We start from the raw sequence: 19,530 nt of genomic DNA, 5'->3' as shown, positions 1-19,530 counted from the left end.
CGGTGTGAAGAAACCTTTATAATACCTGCTTTTCGACAGTTTCTTATAATACTTTCACCATCAAGCTATCCTCGCAGTAAACGGCCAAACGCGCGTGCGAATATATCGATGAAATAAGCCAATCGACTTCTCAGTCTCGCGTAATGAAATACATGATCGTAAGTAGAGAACATTAGATTTACGATTAATTAATATTATAATACAAATATTTCAGATAAATATCTGCATCGAATTCGATGCATATATAATAGGTGGTTCATATATACATATAAACACACAATATAAACAAAGTTTATAGGTGTGTATCTTATTATATGTATATGTATATTGTAAATTGCAATAGAGTACAATGCTATAATATTTTTATAAATAGGAAATCTTCCAAAATAAAGAAGGAAAATATAAAAACATCGTAGGGCAGATGATACAAATTAAAAAATTTCTTCAGACAGCGTACAGTTTACATGGCGAAATAACCGGTTGATTACGCAACTCGCTTACTCGGCGAATTGTATTGGGTGCGCGAAAGTTGCTGTATTCTTTAGCTGCGTTCCGATATTCGCTGCCAGTAATACTGAATAGTAATATAAAATTGAATTCTTGAGAAGAAATTAAGAAAAATTAATGTAGAATTTAGAATAAATAAAAAAATATTTTAAATACTGACTTTCTAATTTTTAAAATAAAATCTCATTTCTGGATTTTGGATTAATTTCAAATTGAACGCATTTTAGAAAATTTACCACCATTTGAAATCCAATCAAACCATTTAACAAATTATTATAATTATTTTATATTAAATTACAGATAGCCGCCGCTTTGATCAGCGTTTGCTTGGCGGATGTATCACATATTTCGGGATACTCGACAACGACACCACTACCACCTCCGAAACCGTATAGTTTCCAATATGAGGCAGGACGATATCCAGGACACATCGATCGTGTTCATCAAGAAACCGGTGATGGACAAGGAATTATTCACGGTAATTCACGGCAAATGTCATTCATATACATATATATACCTACTATAGGTCCTGCAGATCGCGTACTCGCTATTTCATCAGTCATCACAAATCCATTTGCATATTAAATCAAAATACAAAACAAAGGATAAAACTTGTCAAATTGAAATGAGGATTAAAATAAGATTGAATCTCATTCTCAGATTTTGCCTTTTTTAATGACAAAAAATAAATTGCATTATATTCAAAGAATTAATTCTAATTTGACTAGTCTAATGTTGAATAACATATATGTAACAGAAATGTCAAATGTGTAATAATGTAGCAATTAAAAGAAATAATGCAATCTGTGCAGTGTCAGACATGCTGTTAAATGATCGCGGCGGTGTATTATACGTATATGTATTTCAGGAACATATTCGTACATCGATCCAAAATACAAAGTACGAACAGTGGAGTATACGGCCGATAAAAACGGATTTCATCCAGCTTTAATCAACTTTGAGGATGCTTATGCTCAACCTGCCGATTCAGAAGCTGTAAGACTGGCCAAGGAGAAACATTTCCGTCTTTATCACAGGATTGCAGAGGCAAACGCTCATAACGTTGCAGCAAATTTGCCACGAGTAATTGTCCGTTATTAGTATATATCCGTTAATATAGAGTAGTAAAACTGAGGATCCCCGATTTCTAAGTCAAGCTAATTTCAAAATCACAAATTCCTCTTTGAATAAGTTACATATTCTTTGTTAAAGAGGCGATGAGGATGGAGGAGCATTTTACTTGTCTAAAAAAATACATCCGTTTCCGGGAATTCGAATATCTCGATAAAGAATAAAATTTTGATCGCGCTAGATTATCTCGTGCATAACTTGCGTGTTTTTTCATTGCTTTGCTTAATTGCTTTGCAGGATTCAGCGAGCGTGGCGAAAGCGAAGGACAGACACAATGAATTGTATCACAGAATCGCGGAACAACACGCGGCGATCGCCGCGCAAAGGGAAGCTGAACGATTGGCTTATGAGGCAACTTCCGTTGTAAATGACGTAGATGATGATGATGATCAGACGTGTTAATGACGTTTTACGTTACGCATATGTTGGCATTAAAAATCAATGCGTATTGCATACGCTAGCTCTAAAAAGAAATTACGCTTCTTAGCCTGAAATGCGCATTTTAAAGTTTAAAATTCTTCTCTCTCTCTCTCTCTCTCTCTCTCTCTCATCACAATTCTCTTATTAAATTAATTTAAATAATAGAAAAAAATGCCCGCTCGACTACAAGTAAAACAATTGTTGATTACAATATAGTCAATCTCATCAACGAGATATTTTTAATCGTATAGGAATACCTAATATATAAGGCAAGTGCCAAGATGTCAATAATATAGGTATATATGGTAATCGTACGTAGAGAAGCTATAAAAGTTAAATAAAGCTAATTAGAATTTGCACAAGATAAAGTGCTAATTGAAATTCACACTAATAAAAAGAAATTTAACCATAATCATGAAATGGGCAATAACTTTTTATGAACGTATATCTTTATCTTTTATTTTTATTTTTTAATTTATGTAACAAAACTTGCATGCATTATTTTCTAATTTTTATAGCTGTTTCCAAAAACACAATGTTGTTACAGATATACCTTCAGATAATTATACTTTATTTGTGACAAATGGATCGAAATGACGATCAACGTCTATAAATATGTAGATCACAAGATACAATAAATTTTATAGCAATATAAAATCCTTGTATAACTCTCTATCGCGCATGTTCTCTGTTAATCTCCCAACCAATATAACAAAGAAAAATAATGCTTATGGTTGTTACATATCGTTTCTTTCTTTTGATACTCAATTGTTTTTTCGCGGGTGATGATTAGTTCACATAATTATACACATACACGTATATACATATATGTGCGAGCAAACTTGTTATTGTTTCCGAAAGTGCCGGAAGTGCTATCGCGCAAACAAAAATTTTTGATGAAAGATACAGCACAATCGTACCTACTGTAACAGTATAAAAGGCATGCCAGGGCGTACGGCATTAGTTGAAACAAATATCGTAGCGAAAGATGAAGTTGTTCGGCAAACTATTCTGTTTCTTCGTCATGTGCATCATGGTAAGAATTATCACAATTTCGAGATGTATAAATGACCAAAATTATTCCTATTGTATAACAATAATTTTTCATTATTCAGTATCAATAAAATGCAAGGCGATATTAATTTCTCGTTATTATTTATGTGTGTGTGCCCGCGTGTTTACATAAAAATAAAAACAATATTATAAATATTAATATCGCTTGCTTTTTTCAGGCGACGATGAGCATGAGCATCGGGAAATCGATTCTTGGGTTTGACAAAGTAGCTTGTCGCAGGGGAATGATGACTACTACTACTGCTGCCAGTGCGTAGATGGAAACCTAATATACAAATAGGTAAAATAAAGTTAAAAGAGTCCGTATTCTTTCTTTAAGCGGCTTGAATCACTCCGAAAACGATTGAATTTTCTTATAAAAGTCTTTATATATACTACATAATATAATTTATTTAAAAAATCCCTTTTTTTCCGTTGAAAAAATGGATTTTGTCCGTTAATGTCTTTATAGGTTCAAACAGTGCCATTTTTCTAGGGAAAGTAAATTTTGCGCACCAAACGGATTTGAATTTTATTTGATATATACGCATTTCCCGAAACATTTTTTGCCACTTACAATTCTTCTCGAGACAATAATAGTCGTTAAACATTATTCGAAATTCGAACTCATTGTTTTACATTTATGCTTTAATATGTTTAGTTTTTTTTTATTAGGTATTCAATTGGCGCGTAGAGATACACGCCGCGTATTACCTTTCATATTGATTAAACGCTTATCAAGAATTAACCTTGCGCAAAACACGCCGCGAGCGTTACTAAAATCTATAAATCGATCGTTTTCGATACTCGACGATTCTCATCGACTACGACAATCTCGACCGTGTTCCAATTGTAAGTCACGATACGCAATTAAATATCTAGATGCGATGCGCATTTTCCAATTCCAAATATGTCAAAATAGGATGCAAGGGATGCAAAGGCATCTGCCGATCGTGAGATATAATAAGCAATAAATAATATAAGTATATATATTATACCGGAGAGAGGCAGAGGGCAAGACAAGCATTTCTTTCTCTCATTGTCACTCGTCGGTAATACGCGCGTGCTTCTCGTACAACGGAGAAAGACAGATATCTCAACTTTTATCCATCTGTCTCCGGTGAACTCCGCGCGGTCTCTGGATCATTTTCCGTCCGCGCTGTTCACGGGCGTAGCACGGCAGTGTCCAATGCGTCCAGTGTCCACTCGGGGTCCACTCCGGTATATACTTTTATCATTATATCTCACAATCAGTGCGGATGCAACTACTCGTGCCAAGACATTCCTAGAAATCTCGCGATTCTCTCATATGTTTGTCAGTCGATACAATTTTTTAAATTAAAATCTATTATTTGTTTAATATCAGACTTGATATTTTTAATAAATTTGTTAAATATCACGCACGATAAATTTTAATCTTTGTATACACGTAATAATTAGAGCGATAACATTTGTTTTAGGTAACACCGTAGTAAGATGGACGATGGACCGTAATATAGATATGGATCTAAAACATTACGTGCATCAGCCTAGAAGGAATTTAAAAGATTTTTCTCGAGAGAGACATGAAATATAAAAACGAGTCTCTGTATTGTAATTTTCAAGATAAAAATGTGCGCGCGGTATAGTAAAAGATTGAATCGTTGCCGTTTTTTTCCACGACCCTGATTAATTCTCTCACTTGGCGATTCTCTCAATTCGTACCGAGAGTATAAACCGCGTCAGCGTAAGAATCATGTTTCGACGACTCATAAATGACGGGTTATTACGATTGATTTTATTCAAGTTATCTTGACGCGCGATGTCAAATAAATCATAAATGTAAACCATTTTAAGGCGTCGCGATCGAATTGACATTGTTCTTTCTTTTTCTCGCTAATAAATCTGCAAGATAAGAGCACGAAATACGAAGCAATATAGGCTCGTTATTAAGGAAAATTTTGTAAGCAAAACGAATAATATTTGGGGAACAAGCAACAGAGAATGTTTTATAATTTTTAAGTATATCTTGGCGGGGCGACGATTCATCGTCTTTTATTTTTACGGTATGCGCGATCACCGCGCTATACGAGAACGATCGCGAAGAAATTTACAAATAAAAAACGATACACGTTAACGTGAATTTTCTGTAAAGTAGAGAAGAATAGAGGAATGGAGAAACACGCACGCGTGCAAATAATTTGAAACATTTGCAACGAATCACGCGCATGTTTTTTTTAACGAAAAACGGAGTTGTATTCGTGGACGCACATTTGAGCTTGAGCTTGTCGGTACGCGGTACGCACTTTCAACGTTCATATATGCATTTTGTCGTTTTGAAGCATAAGCTCGCTCCCTCGATCGTTCGCGATCGCGACACAAGCAAAGTGAGAACTTTGCGCCAAACGCGCGACCGTTCTCTTTGATTACTCAATTGATTATTAATTCTCGCGCTTAACGAAAATTATTTCAAGCTATTCATTGAAGCATCTCCATCTCCCCGCATTATTCGCTTATTCGGAGTAGGAATCGAAACTAGGAGGGCGGAGGCAATGCGGGAGACGCGGATTTCGAGGTTATCGTTTCAGTAAGACGCGGGACAATAACGATTCTATTAAGATTCGTACGTATCGCGCTTTGAAATATTTATATCTCGCGTACAACTCACTCACCGATCGCGGCGTATACCGCAGGAAACCCGCCAAATCACAGAGCCATGGTGTGATACATGTGTGCAGGCGTCGCATTCATTCGGCATTCATTTCGCTCAGCGATGGCATCCCACTCGTTGCGGTCGACACAAGGAAGAACAGCATATTCGACGTACGTTCACTTTGCAACGCTTCGTAATCCGATTTCTCGTCATTCGCTCGCACGCTCGCACCGACCGCGACCCGTTGAACGCGTCACGAGTTCAGTCACGACTCACGTATTACTCCGATGTCTCTTCGATTCTCCGATTACTCGCGTCGCGCAGTGTGGCGCAGTCGCGCGGTCGGGCGAGTCGAGTCCCCAGATCCGGCCAATCGCGTTCGGCTGCTCTGAGCCGGCGCGACAAAGCGGCGTGGGCGCGCGATTAAAGTTACCGCGCGGCCGATCGTTTTTGCCGGTGAGCGGCCTTGCTACTTGTTTTGTACCATTACTCGCGGAAGTCACAGCCATCGTCCTCCCGATGGATTTTGCACATCGGCGGGTAGGAAGCGTTCGCGCTCGGTGCTCGCGGCCGCGCAGTGCTGCAGCTGCAGCTGTATATTCGAAACGCGCTCGTTTCCGCGAGTGGCACTCCTGACCGAGGGGTAACTCACTCTAAAATCAGCGAGACAACGTTCAGCGTTATATAGACGTTGTGCTCTGTTTTTTCGATATCGGTGACGCTAAAGTAAGGAATTTGTCTTATGAGTCTGTTAGAATAGCATCAATGCAATAGGCGATCGTTATTCTTAACGTCGGAGTTACTATATATTTCTTGTAAGCTAGCGATAAGCTCGTCGTCGCTAGCAGCGCTAAAAGAGCCTAGTCCAGTAGCTTCTCGGATGATTTTTTTCTTACCAACTAAGAGCCGTCCCTTACAGGTTCGTTAACACCTCGATGTTGACGTTAATCGAATCTTTCTTCTTCCGTATGTCTATATTTATACCTTGGTTTATATACAAAAAGTTTATGCTCTCTCTCTGTCTCTCTCTCTCTCTCTCTCTCTCTCTCTCTCTCTCTCTATATATATATATATATATATATATATATATATATATAATAAAACCAAATATATATAAAATAAAATAAAAATATGCGTTTCATTAACTGAAAGGGGTTGATTATTAAATACATTAAAATTGAGTGTATAACAATAAAATAGATTATACCTTCATAATATTAAGCGCCCGAATATATTTATGATTCAAGTGTAACGCTACTTATTTACGATTAAAAGAAAAACAATAACCAATCAATGAAGAATCATGAAGAATAATCATTTATTTTTATGACAGTTGCATTTGGGCTTCATCAATTTTTCGATTTGTAAGTTAATATGTTACAGGCAATTGGATCTCGAGGGATTTTTTTTTAAATATAGTCGTGTAAGTCGAATTAATTAAGTTTTATTCAATTTTCTGGAATTTTTCATCAAATCTATGTCCAATTTTTAAAATTTTTATTTTAATCATTTTTGAGTGGATTTTTCTGGAACTTTTAATTTCAGTTTTTTTTTGAGAAATTTAATGTCTAAGTTTTTTATTAATTTTATTCGATTGAAATGAATTTCGAAAACTAACGGATTCCAAATTTATTATAAATGAATTTCTTGGAAATTCGAAGAATTTTAAATATACGTAATTTGTATGCAATATTGGCAATTGTAATTGATTGTTATTTTTAAATTAAAGTTTGGACATTTCATGTCAATAATTTATAATTTTGTATTTAAATTATAATTTCAATTATAATTTAATTCCAAAATTATAAATTCTCTCTGTACAACGAAGAAAACATTATTCCTTCTTCCAAGAAAACACTTAAGACTTATTTTGAGTAGACAAGTATATTCTCTGTATAATGTAATGACACTTATAACCAATTTCAGGTAGAAAAGTATTTTTTTTCTTTTTACAATGTAGAAACATAGAACAATCTGTAAAACATCTAGTAACACAGTCTAGTATTTCAATATTGCAACGTTCCTCTTTCGTTTCGTATTTACAATAAACGAGTGTTGGGAAGCATATAGCGACACTACTACAAAAATTCGAATGTACTACATTTAAGGTGTCAAAAACTGGCAAGTAAAAAAAGCAATAAAATATTGTAGACGATTCAAATTCGAATGTATACTTATGCACTATAGAATCTATAAATATATCAAAGCTTATTCCTAATCAAACTCCATACATTTGAACTAAGAGCAATACCCGACACATTGCTAGTCGGAGCAGGAATAGTTAGCACGTATTGTTCAATATTAATGTATCCATGACTTGAGCCTTTTGTAACAAATTCTAATGGAACTAAATAGCCATTATCATGTACCGTATACCATTGGCACATTACTCCCACAGGTTTTGTGTTTCCTTGGACATTTGCAAAAATATTAGAATATTCAATTGCTCTCCAGGTTTTTGCCTCTAGGTATGCAAAACCCAAGACAAGACCAATTAAACATTTTTTACTTTCTTGTTGTTTAAATAGGCACCAATCTCCTATGATAATTTCTTTTGATTTCACCACCGAGTCAGTGTTCTTTGTGGAAGGTCGATTTTTCTTCTTTTCCAATTCAGATTCTTGTACACGTAATAATCTGTCTGCGCTTAATTTAGACTTTTTGTTGCAAAGGAACCAACATATGGAAGATTTTCTGACTACGTATTCTTTTCCTTTCGAATCTTTTACGACTGTGAAGGGGCTATTGACGTTCAGCTCCAATTTTTTATTTGAATGATCTGGTAATTCTACATCTCCTGTAATTTTGGACAGCACAGTTAAATCTTGAATCAACTCTTCTGAATCGCAACAATTTGAATTATCAACTTCATCGCAATCATCCTGATCAGAATCGTCATTTTTTACAGTATTGTACTCTTGAATATCATTCTTTGTATTACTAATTTGAACTTGGTCAGCTTCTTTGATATTGACTTTGATACCAAGTTTTGATATTTCATCAAACGCATCAATTTTGGCCTTTTTGAGAATTTTTTTAACTGTTGTAACATTTGGAAAATCAGAACCGTCGTCTATTGGAAGAAAAGGAATCGATACGTTTTCATTTTGAGTTTCGTACGAAGCATTTAGATGCCGTGTGCGAGGAAAATGAAGACTTTCGTCTTCGTTTCCAAAATCAAAGACGGAAATATCTGCTTGCAATTGGAGTCTCAAATGTCTATGAATGGCTTCTAAAAGAGTGCAATTAACGACAGTAGAAAAAGTGGTACTCGTAGATCTCAGATTTCTAAAAAAACTTTCGCATTGCTGACTCCCATACTGCCACGGTATAAAATTTTTGAAAGAACCTTTTTCTTGGAGATTAAATGCTGCATTTAATAACCCATGGGCATTGATTTCGGTGCACAAATATGCATTAGCTGTGATACCATTATCTGTAACTGAATACTCGGATTTTTTACTGAGCCAGACCCGCCACAAACGTAAAAAAAAAACGCTGTACCAAATACAGTATATTCGGCTTTGAATATTGATGTCAGTATTTAAATATGAGTTTATTATGTAATACACGACAGTCAAGTATGCCTGTGTGCCTTCACTACCTGGGACGTGTTTTTCAAGCAACGAACGTATTCTTGGATGAGAAATTTTTTCCACGGACATAAAATTCATTTTGTCTTTTGTATTCAAATTGCTTTCAGTTAAAAGATGCTTATCTTTCGAAACACTGTTAATCAGGATTTGCAAATGTCCAACGGTAACAACAAAATTTCCTACAGGCATAATGATGGACGGTTTCAGAAATCGCGCTATTAATTTCGCGCCCAAGTGGACAGTATCTTGAGTGCATACATATCGTGGCTTAACATTAGCATGAAATTCAGGTATATTTATATTTTTTCCCAAAACAGTAAAATCAGACTTTTTTATTCCGAGATTTGTTTTTATTCTCATGGATTTCATTAGGCGAGAATCACCATCTGAGGACAAACCAACAACGGCGATTCCTTGCTCCTCTAGTTTTCGTACCGTGTACTCCCAACGGTTAACAACATGATGAGTATTAAATTTATTATCTGTTCCGAAAACTAAAAGGCAAAAACAGGGAGCTCCATTTTGCAATGGTTGAGCCATAATGGTGTACAATGAGGAAGCTACAATGTTGTTGGCAAAGTGATTTTCAATTTCTTTAGCGGAAGTTGCTAAAAATGTACAAGAAATAGGCATCCCGTTAGAGCCAAAAGGTAAAACAAACCCAACTAATTGATTGCTCTGAGAGTCATATTGCACTCGACTAACAATTCGAGTAGCGTCTTCACTGAGCCACACAAGGCGCGGAAGATTTCTAATTTGTAAAAAATGCTCAAGTTCAGAAATTCGAAGCGTGCCTTCCATTAACGGAGTCGCCGTTAAACCTATATATCTCAAAATTGAACTCGCAGAAGGAATAGGCAAATTTTCGACCAAAGAGTCATATACAATGCGACCACCAAGTATGAAAATGTAAGTGAAGTACAGTTTCAATGAAACTTCATATCTGTTTCCCTGCTTCTGTTTTCCATGATTATTTAACGCGCTTCTAATAATCATAGGTAATAAAGTCGAATTGTTGTACCTTACAGCTGGAGACGTTAATATCTTATTGAGAGAGTCACAGCCACCGAAAACGTTTCTTGGTGTAGCAGATTGGACATTTGAAGCGATCTCATCACCAGAGTACTTTGTCCCGGAAGTACTCTGGCCTAATATTCCCCCGAATTGTTTTTAAGAATAGCGTATACAGCTTGGCCAATACTGGTTGTAGGGACCATATTTTCACTGACTTCGGTGGACAAATCCTTGGTAATATTGGTAATGTGACCTTTTTGAAATAAAGAAAAAAATTGTTAACTCCTTTTCCGAATAAAATACGGAATTAATTTTCTTTGAGCATGATGTTACCACCTTCTTTCTTTCAGTTCATTTGTTATACTTTATTGTACACTGTTATTTATAAACATATTTTTATTTTAAAAAATTGAAATTGGTTTTTATTAAAACTTTTCAATTTGATTTTTTTTACATTTTTATATTTGTTTCTTGAAATAGTTTTGTTCTTTTTTTTATTAGATTTTATAAACGATTAATAGTCTAATCATGAATCAAAATTATAAAATTGAATAGTACTTGGTCAAATGTTACATCATTTTCTAGCAACATTGTGAAACAAACGCATGAAATACTAGTTACAATAAAAAGGAATCCTCGAAGGAATCATACCTGCAGGAGCACTAGAGCGTTGGTCATGACTGATTTCCAACTCAGGCAAATTTTTTCGAGAGTCTTCAGCAGTTGATTGTTCAACTAAATTTGGAGTTTTAGGGTTGGAAACAGTTTTACTTTTTTGCAAAGAGCTTTCATCATCTTCTTTTTCAGCATGAGCTTTGATATGTCTGTGATAATTCGAAAGAGACCATCTTGAAATCATGTCAAATTTCTTAGTACAAAATAGAGCTGTAGAGCAAACAGGGCATTCAATAGTGGCTTCTAAAACATCCTCAGATATTTCACCCTTTCTATCCTTTTTTCGATTTGTTTTCTTCCTCACTTCTATCGAAACTTCCATACCCATCATTCTTCTGAAAGTTTTTTCAGAAAGTGTCTCACCTCCGAGCTCATCTTGGTCACGTTTCGGTTTTTTATTCGAGGTCGAAGGCTTTTTCAACTTTCGTATTTCTTCATTGGCACAAAATTCTAATCGCTTTTTCTCTTCGGTAGATTGTTCTTTCGACTGACATTTGGCACCGTAGTAATCGAGGGGTTTTGATCTGACGTGTTTGGCAAGGCTAATGAGGAGAAACTTATCACCGTGATTGAATTTGAAATTTTCTGCTTGTTTATGCTGTACTCCAAAATAATTTTCCTTATCCTCGACATTTTCGAGTAACTTCGTCATGGTATTTCTGACAAATTCTTCAATGTCGCCAATTGTGCTTTCGTCGATGAAACGAATAGAAAGTGGATTGTCCAAGCCATTGTATTTGCAAATATTTCTGATATGAAGAGGTATAAAAGCGCCTACTTCAGCCTCAAGCTTATCCCAGAATTTTGTCCGGAGTTCCTCCTCGTTGTTTGTAGACATTTTAATGAAATCTGAAACGCAATACACGAAAGCGAATATAAGCCTAGAGCTAATATCCACTATAATTTGATTCACCAAAATTTCTATGCTGAAGATGATAACAAAAGGTACAGCTTTCGGGTATCAATTTCTCCAATAAGTTAATGGAATAAACATTCAAAATAGAACAATTTTACATACCTTTTTAAAGAATGGATGTCATTATAAACGATTATAAAATATAATTTAATCTTTACAAACACAAGTGTACACATTTTTCCTATACGGGAAAAATGTGTCTGACATAACCTAAATGTGTATCTAACCTAAAAAACGTGCTAAAAAAGTACGTAAATGTGTATCTAACCTAAAAAACGTGCTAAAAAAGTACCGACGAATTGAAATCAATTAATTATTGAACGTACCTCCGTATTATGAAACTTACCTCCGTAAAACAATTCAATGACGAGTTGCTGTACAGCAGAACACTAAAGAATTCACGAAAAATTGATTAATTTGTTGCACTTGTAAATGGAAAAATTAATTAATTCACGTTGCACTTCGCGTTGCACTGGCTGATTTGTTTATATTGCACGATACTAGACCCTGACACGTTGGCTGCGTTCGGTTTGGGCGCTCACGTGCTATAAACATCGCTCTATCTTCGTTTGATATTCGATGTGCAACGAAGATAGAATGATACTTACAGCGCGTGAGCGCCCAAACCGAACGTAGCCAACATATTCCGAGTTTACCCGACTCGTCACGAAGAGTAAGACTGTACGCTGTACAGTAAGCGATCGAATGCTATTTTTCCTTATTCGATGCTTATCCCATGGTTATTTCTCTTCGCGGCGCGTTGCGTATGACTACGCTTGTGATTTCTTTCCTTAGCTATTGATTTTAATTTATTTTATTCGTATGCGAATGATTTCATTTTATAGAATAAGAAACTTATGTTATACATAATAAATAAATTGTACGGGCAGTTACACTGCGTTAAGCAGAATAAAGCTGCGCTTATTTTAACAACATCTACCGATTTTTTATTTTGAAAAATCATGATTTTAGAGTGATTTACCCCTCGCTCCTGACTCCTGACTCCTGCTCCTCGTAGTCCTCGTTCCGCGGGGCCGCACTGGCCGCTGGCCGTGGCTGGCCGCAGAAATCGACTACGCGAGTGTATTCGCCGTATGTGATCGTCAAATTGTGAACGATTTGCTTTCGTTGTAATATTCGCGGGCGATAATCGTACGTGTGGCGCACGTACGAAGGGGAATCTCGCGTCGCGTAAGTTATATACCTATATATATACCGGCCGCGGCAGTCACGATTCCTCATCGGCGTGCATATTAATAACGCACTAACGCAGTTTTACTTTCGCGAGATTTACGAGTTCGATATACCGTACTGTGCGCGCGATATTTAATTTCAATAGCGTATCTTTTGGAGGATTCACACCGCGTCCGATGTTCGACGTACGACGATCCGACATCCAATAACAGAATTTCTTATTAGAGACAAAAATTTCCTATTGGATGTCGGATCGTCGTACGTCGAACTTCGGACGCGGTGTGAATCCTCCATAAGATTAACCAAGCGCGGGTCTTTATCGACCGTAACGCGCGCCGCGCGGTGATGAACGCGGAACGAATCGGAGAAATCAGCGTCGCGACTCTTTCAACGTTGCACAAAAAATCTATGTTGGAAAATATTACGATATTTCGGGAAATGGAGTCGTATACGAGTGCAACGATTAAATTCGAGAAAAGGAAGAAACTTGAGGGACATATACCCTCGTCCGCCGATATAATTGATTAAACGAACCGCAGCCGGTTCGTCGCGTTTGCTTCGGGAGTGCCGTTATCAAGTAAAAGGACTAAAGAACTTTTTCGAAATTCGTTATTCGAACAATATTACGGCATACTTTGTAAACTGTTCTTCTCACGAGCTTTTTAAACGCGGGAGTGCCGTACGGTACCTATCGCGCGAAAGACTTACCGCCATGCACGCGCGCGCGTAGTTTATTATCCGCGAGTGTTTTTCGCGAGTGTCCCGTGTGCGACGAGAGGAGGAGGAGGTCCGAGAAAGACCGCGGGCACCGGCGGAGCAACCTTGGGGTGAGTATCGTCTCTTATCTGCGTAAAATTAATAACGTCTTTCTTATTCATTCGAATTCTTTTTTTCTCGAGAACGTAGAAAAATAAAATTAGAGAAAGAAAGATTATCTAAAATTTTATTCTCGTAAAGATCTTTTTCGATAAATATAGATACGTGTATCGCTAAATATTTTATTGAAAGACGACGTAGAGGCGCGTGAGAATTAACTTTTGAAATATTCGTCATTTCGAGCGCTTCTTTAATTCGACGTTTATGTTTGTACGTTGCAGTATCACCGTAGCTACGCGTGCCCGAACAACTCCGCCCGTTGCGCATCGGATCGGTGAGTCGATGAGAAATTTTTTTATCGAAACGAAGAATCTACGAATGATATCAAATATTGAGCAACGATATATCTCGGTATGCATACATATGCCGACGTATGTACAATTAAAAAAAAAATAATAATATAAAGACAAAAAAAATACAATAAATAATATGCGTTGCGCAATAAATAATACGAATTATATTTGTGCGCTCATTTCGGCATAATAAATAATGAAATGACATAAAATTGTATGGGCTTTTATTAAATAATTCTGGCAGTCGCACAAGAGTGTACGGTATGAATCGCGTGCAAGTTCGTTCGCGCGCATCGGCATCGGCATCGGCATATGTTTTTCTCGTATACAAATGTACTTGTTCTATTTTGTCGTAATTATCCACAATCTTACGTTATATATCTACATATAAAACTAAACGAAAGAATATTGAAGTTGATAAATTACGACTGTACACGCGTATTGTCCATCGTAGATATATATTGCGTATTATTGCTCTCTTCGTAAATCAATCCAGCTATCTTTTATATATAACGCATATGTCTAAATTACACAAACGTAAACTATAAAAAGATTTGGTTAAGCGTAAGGAAAGAACTTGTAAAGAGTCCACGTCGGTTCCACATCGATCAAAAAACTATCTTCGTAAACAAGGCATTCGTATTGCGATGCCATATAATTTATCATTTTTTTCGTTGTTATATAAATATATCCGCGTACGTCCAAGTTTCGCAATCCAATCTTTTTATTTCTTCGGCAAATAATGTTTTTACACCGATAATAAATCAACTTGGAATAATTATTACGCATGGATATACATGCTTATCGCAGTTTCCATCTTAAAAGGTTACAAAAGGCGTTGAGAAATTATGAAAATCTCTTAGTTTAGCATTCGCATTTTAGTTTTACGCGTATAGTATCGACGCGCGCGTGTAAGAAAGAAGTTCTTCCTTGTTAAAGATCACGAATTCTAACGACAAACGCGTTCTAGTTTCGCATCGTTACGATTCTTTCTTTCGCGAAGACCGCGCAATCTCGCCTCGCGAAAAACTCTACGTAAAACACATTGTACAATATACGTGCACGGCCGAACGTCAAAGATTTGTTCCGTCGCCTAACGCGTACGTCTATACTTCGTACGAGTATAGTTAATATCGTGATATTACGAGTGACGAGTTTTTGACGACGCGTGATCGTCCAACTCATTTCTTCAATAGATGTAACATATCTTTATTTTGTTGTCGCAACGTTATATCCGCTTTCTCAGTTTTATCGGCGATATTGTCGATCAGATCGTTCTGCGAATCTATTTCTTCGGATAAACCGATCGCTAGATGTTTCAGTCTCGCCAATGATCCACTCATCTCACTTAGATTTTGTTCGAGAACTCTGGTTACCTCGTCGCTCGCGGGTTTAACATCTTCCAGGCCACGGTCGTCGTAACTCGCTCTCATCGTCGTCGACGAACACGACGTGCTCGTGTCGTTTTGTATTTGTTCCAACGTATTGGACAACGCGGGAGATGTCACGGATCCGGAACTGGAAGACTCGGACAATTTTGTAGACGGTATCGGAGCATCCAATGATTTACCGCCGAGATAATTCTTCAGACTTCCAAATACACTCTTTATGCCTTGTATATGTTTCTGACTGAATCTCAACGTACCGTTAATATCGTCTAATCTTTTCTCCGTCCTCCGCAGCTGCTCCTTTTGCCTGATTAATTCCTGAAAATAGAAATTTAGAAGATATGAAAATATGTCGCGCGTCGATAACGAATTAACGACACGAGCGCGTCATGGGGAAGCTTGCGTTGCAAAATTATTTTGTTTGTCGAATAAAATAATGTGCGCGTTAAACAGGCATAATTTCTTATCGGGCGCTGCCACGCTATCTGCATGTCTGCATAAATCGGTGACTCTGTAGCGACGATGAGAAAACTGGAGGTGTCGGTGTATATCGTTACAATTAAGTACCTCGGCTGTAGCTACGCCAATTTGCTCGGAGTCTCTGAGAAGCGAAATCGACCTTTCCGAGGATTGTACCGTGCGTTCCTCAATTTCCTTCTTACGTTGCGACAACTGTTGGCGTTTTTGCGCAACGTCGTTATCGAGGTTCCGATAACGCCCCCCGGGTGCAGTCCTAGCTGGCGCGTTCCTCAGAAATGTCTCGTCGTCCACGTCGTCCTCTAACGAGAAGAACGGATTTCTCGGATCGCTCAGATAGTTATGACCCGCCATTTACTCGACGATTTTTCGCGAAATACTCGTCGACCGAACTTCGTTCGCATTAAACTGGACAGTGGACTGACAACGAGACTGGACGGATGACCGAGACGACGTCCAAGCGATCAATGGCTGCTACCTTCCACCATGCCTGCTACACGCTACACACCGCACAAGGCACGAGGCACGAGGCACGAGCAGAGCGGACAAGCACAAGGCACAAGTTGCGTCCTGGCGTCACTGGCGAACGGCGACGGGCGCAGCTCGGTCGCTCGGTGTCTCAGCGGACTGGCCGCGTGTCGACGACTCGTCGGAGTCGTCGGAGTCGTCGATACCGTCGGACTGTCGGCAGTTGGCACGCGGCAAGAGTCAGCGAAAGCGACAAGAGGCAACTGAGTCACTTGGGCAGATGAGGCAAGACCGCAACGTCGGCGATTGTGCCGATCGTCTTCGATCAGCCGCAATAGGCCGATCCGGCCGATCATCTACCTTACTAGCTGCCATTTCTAAAAAACGGTCCAAGCTGATCGGCCCAGACGCAGACGCATCAGATCGATCAGATATATGCTCCTTATCGTTATCGACTTGTCGCGTTCTGCGTGTAGGAACGGAGATTTTTGCAACTTCTTTTTAAAAAAGATTCGACTTGTCGAAAATTATCGAAATATTCGAGAGATCGTGCCAATTGTCGATAATTACCGACATTTTACTAATTGTCGGTACCTTGAAAACTGCAAAAGTTTCAAGCGCATATCTATTGTCAACAAGTCGATAACGAAGGGAGATGATGGAAAAACAATAATAATAATCAAATAATCTGCAATTATATATATTGAATTCGTACGGTACGTAGTGATATACGAGGAGTCTGGACTGTCTGGAGTAGTCCAGTAGTCATATATGGCGAGTGCCGATTGTGCGACGCGCGTGACGGCGTGACATTCAGTCGTTCGGTGAGGTTAGGCGATCATGTGCCCTGTGCCCGATGCGGGATGCCTGATGTGCCCGATGTGCCGTGCTGTTAGCTGTTCCCACAAGGGTTGCGTGACGCCCCGGTGTCTCGCGAGTCTCGTCTCTTCATAAAATGACGCAAATTACGCAGGAAGATAACGAATTAAAGAGATTGCTCAATAATCCAGCCAAAAATGCGAGCGAAGATGGATCCATGGCTCCGCCGTTATCGGTAGGTTATTAAATATGTTGGACTCGAGAGATGTGTGCGTCGTGCCCTTTCTAAATCTGAATTTCTAACGCAACGTCAATTTCATGTGCAGACGAACGTGCCGAGGCCAAGCACGGCGCAGAATCATCCGATCAATCCGCAATCGACGATGACCCCGATAACGCCAGCTAATACCGCGAAAGAAGTCCTGGAGCCTTGTTTACAGTAAATTTCCAATCATTTGTTTACATTGCGTAAACGTATCTGCTTATTCTCTCGCTGTTGTTACGCGTTCGTTTACGTAATGTTCTTCGTTCCTCATTATTTTTGCAGAAATGTAGTCTCTACGGTTAACTTGCAAACTGAACTGAAGCTCGTGTACATTAATGTGAGAACTAGAAATTCCGAATACAACCCGGCAAGGTTTACCGGATTGATAATGAGAATACAGAATCCTAGAGCGACGGCGCTTATTTTCCGATCTGGCAAATTGGTATGTACTGGCGCGAGAAGCGAGGAAGATTCACTTTTGGCGGCGAAGAAGTTTGCCAGGATAATCCAGAAACTTGGATTCCCCGTAAGCAACGTCTCTCTCACGTAGAGATAATTTCGAGTTATTAAATAACATACGCGCACAGTGCTTTTATATATTTTTTTAGGTAAAGTTCTCCTGTTTTAAAATACAGAACATGGTTGCGACGTGTGATTTGAAATTTCCAATTAAATTAGACAAACTAAATCAAGCGCACTGTCAGTTTTCCAGTTACGAGCCAGAATTATATCCTGGCTTGACGTACAGATTGGTAAATCCTAGAGTGGTACTGTTAATATTTGTGAATGGTAAAGTTGTGTTAACAGGTATGTTTCGATACTATAATATTTTTGCAGATATTGCAACGAGCGAATATTCTATAGCTGAATAATTATTGGATGTATTCATTTGATAATTTTTAGGAGCAAAATATAGGACCGAACTACAAGATGCGTTAAATAATATATATCCGATATTAAAGAGTTTCAGAAAGCAGTAATATTATTTGTTCGCAAAATAAATGTCACGGATAAAATGATAAAACGATGGTGTGCGTGTAAAAATTGTATGATAGAAAGATGTGTGTTTCTATCGCGATGCATAATGATTATCTTAGAATTCTGCATAAAATAAGAGAAGTTTGATCTTGTACTTTTATATATAATATCGGTATCTTTTGTAACGACAACGTAATTGAATTATAATATTATTAATATTTTATATGCGCTGTGTATCTCAGCTATCATTATAATTATATTAAAGAATACTTTAATTAGCTATGATTGGTATATACGATATATAGTAATTGTATATATTTCTTTATATCTTTCGTCGCACGCGCGTACATGTATTAAAAAAAGAAATTAAAAACAAACTAATTTACAAGACAATGTGTATCTTATCGCGATACTTTTATTTCGTGTTAAAGTACATATATTTCAGAGGTTTTGCACATAATAAAAAAATAAATATTTTTTGATATACTATATATTAAAATAAAATATAATTGACAAACACATAATTACATATATACATAGTGTATATAATTTATATAATATTTTACTTTATGTCATAATTATTTTAAATATACGTACATCAAAGTCGACATATCTATGATAGATTTCTTTTTAACTTTATGAAAAATTTGAATACGTATCGGGATATGTTTAATGGAGTGTTCTCAATCGCTGTCAAATACAGAGAGTGTTTTATAAATATTGCAAAATACAGAATTTTACAAACCTTACGAAATACTCTATGCATTTCTGTGGATTTAAAAAATATCAGCATATACGAAAATTAATCTTTAAACTGAATAATCGCAA

The 19,530-nt window shown here is 37.3% G+C and overlaps 5 protein-coding genes across 7 annotated transcripts in view; 2 read left to right on the top strand and 3 right to left on the bottom strand.

The window, feature by feature from the left end:
* On the top strand, window positions 1–4,751 carry LOC143894087 (uncharacterized). The gene is made up of 6 exons (XM_077400161.1): window positions 1–158; window positions 808–985; window positions 1,376–1,590; window positions 1,876–3,094; window positions 3,291–3,412; window positions 4,572–4,751. The coding sequence occupies exons 1-4, from the start codon at window positions 144–146 to the stop codon at window positions 2,038–2,040; spliced, it is 573 nt and encodes a 190-aa protein (XP_077256287.1). The 5' UTR covers window positions 1–143; the 3' UTR covers window positions 2,041–3,094; window positions 3,291–3,412; window positions 4,572–4,751.
* Window positions 1–6,374, bottom strand: part of LOC143894089 (uncharacterized) — a 32,935-nt gene extending 26,561 nt beyond the window's left edge. Inside the window, exon 1 of the mRNA XM_077400163.1 lies at window positions 5,763–6,374. The gene's annotated coding sequence lies outside the window, so the exon portion shown is untranslated. The remainder of the gene's footprint in view (window positions 1–5,762) is intronic.
* A 4,097-nt stretch (window positions 6,375–10,471) lies between these two features.
* LOC143894077 (uncharacterized) lies at window positions 10,472–12,933 on the bottom strand. Of its 2 annotated transcripts, XM_077400144.1 has the most exons (3): window positions 12,213–12,933; window positions 11,005–12,171; window positions 10,472–10,606 (listed from the first exon to the last, which is right to left on the bottom strand). In XM_077400144.1, the coding sequence occupies exons 2-3, from the start codon at window positions 11,864–11,866 to the stop codon at window positions 10,488–10,490; spliced, it is 981 nt and encodes a 326-aa protein (XP_077256270.1). In that variant the 5' UTR covers window positions 11,867–12,171; window positions 12,213–12,933; the 3' UTR covers window positions 10,472–10,487. The 2 variants fall into 2 exon arrangements, with proteins under 2 accessions (XP_077256270.1, XP_077256268.1); XM_077400142.1 differs by having other exon boundaries at window positions 11,005–12,933.
* A 590-nt stretch (window positions 12,934–13,523) lies between these two features.
* Trf (TATA-box binding protein-related factor) lies at window positions 13,524–19,470 on the top strand. 2 transcript variants are annotated; one of them, XM_077400157.1, is made up of 7 exons: window positions 13,524–13,965; window positions 14,236–14,288; window positions 17,365–17,694; window positions 17,786–17,898; window positions 18,007–18,250; window positions 18,333–18,531; window positions 18,628–19,470. In XM_077400157.1, exons 3-7 carry the CDS (start codon window positions 17,596–17,598, stop codon window positions 18,702–18,704), a joined length of 732 nt encoding a protein of 243 aa, XP_077256283.1. In that variant the 5' UTR covers window positions 13,524–13,965; window positions 14,236–14,288; window positions 17,365–17,595; the 3' UTR covers window positions 18,705–19,470. The 2 variants fall into 2 exon arrangements, with proteins under 2 accessions (XP_077256283.1, XP_077256284.1); XM_077400158.1 differs by lacking the exons at window positions 13,524–13,965; window positions 14,236–14,288 and adding an exon at window positions 16,786–16,925.
* Window positions 14,515–16,526, bottom strand: Snap29 (Synaptosomal-associated protein 29kDa). Its single transcript, XM_077400155.1, has 2 exons — window positions 16,263–16,526; window positions 14,515–16,013 (listed from the first exon to the last, which is right to left on the bottom strand). Exons 1-2 carry the CDS (start codon window positions 16,524–16,526, stop codon window positions 15,489–15,491), a joined length of 789 nt encoding a protein of 262 aa, XP_077256281.1. The 3' UTR covers window positions 14,515–15,488.
* Window positions 19,471–19,530: the final 60 nt, after the last annotated feature.

Source organism: Temnothorax americanus, unplaced genomic scaffold, assembly GCF_048541705.1.
Source record: "Temnothorax americanus isolate GAGA-0224 unplaced genomic scaffold, ASM4854170v1 Scaffold13, whole genome shotgun sequence".
Lineage (NCBI taxonomy): Eukaryota > Metazoa > Arthropoda > Insecta > Hymenoptera > Formicidae > Temnothorax > Temnothorax americanus.
This window is presented reverse-complemented; position numbering and strand designations above follow the sequence as displayed.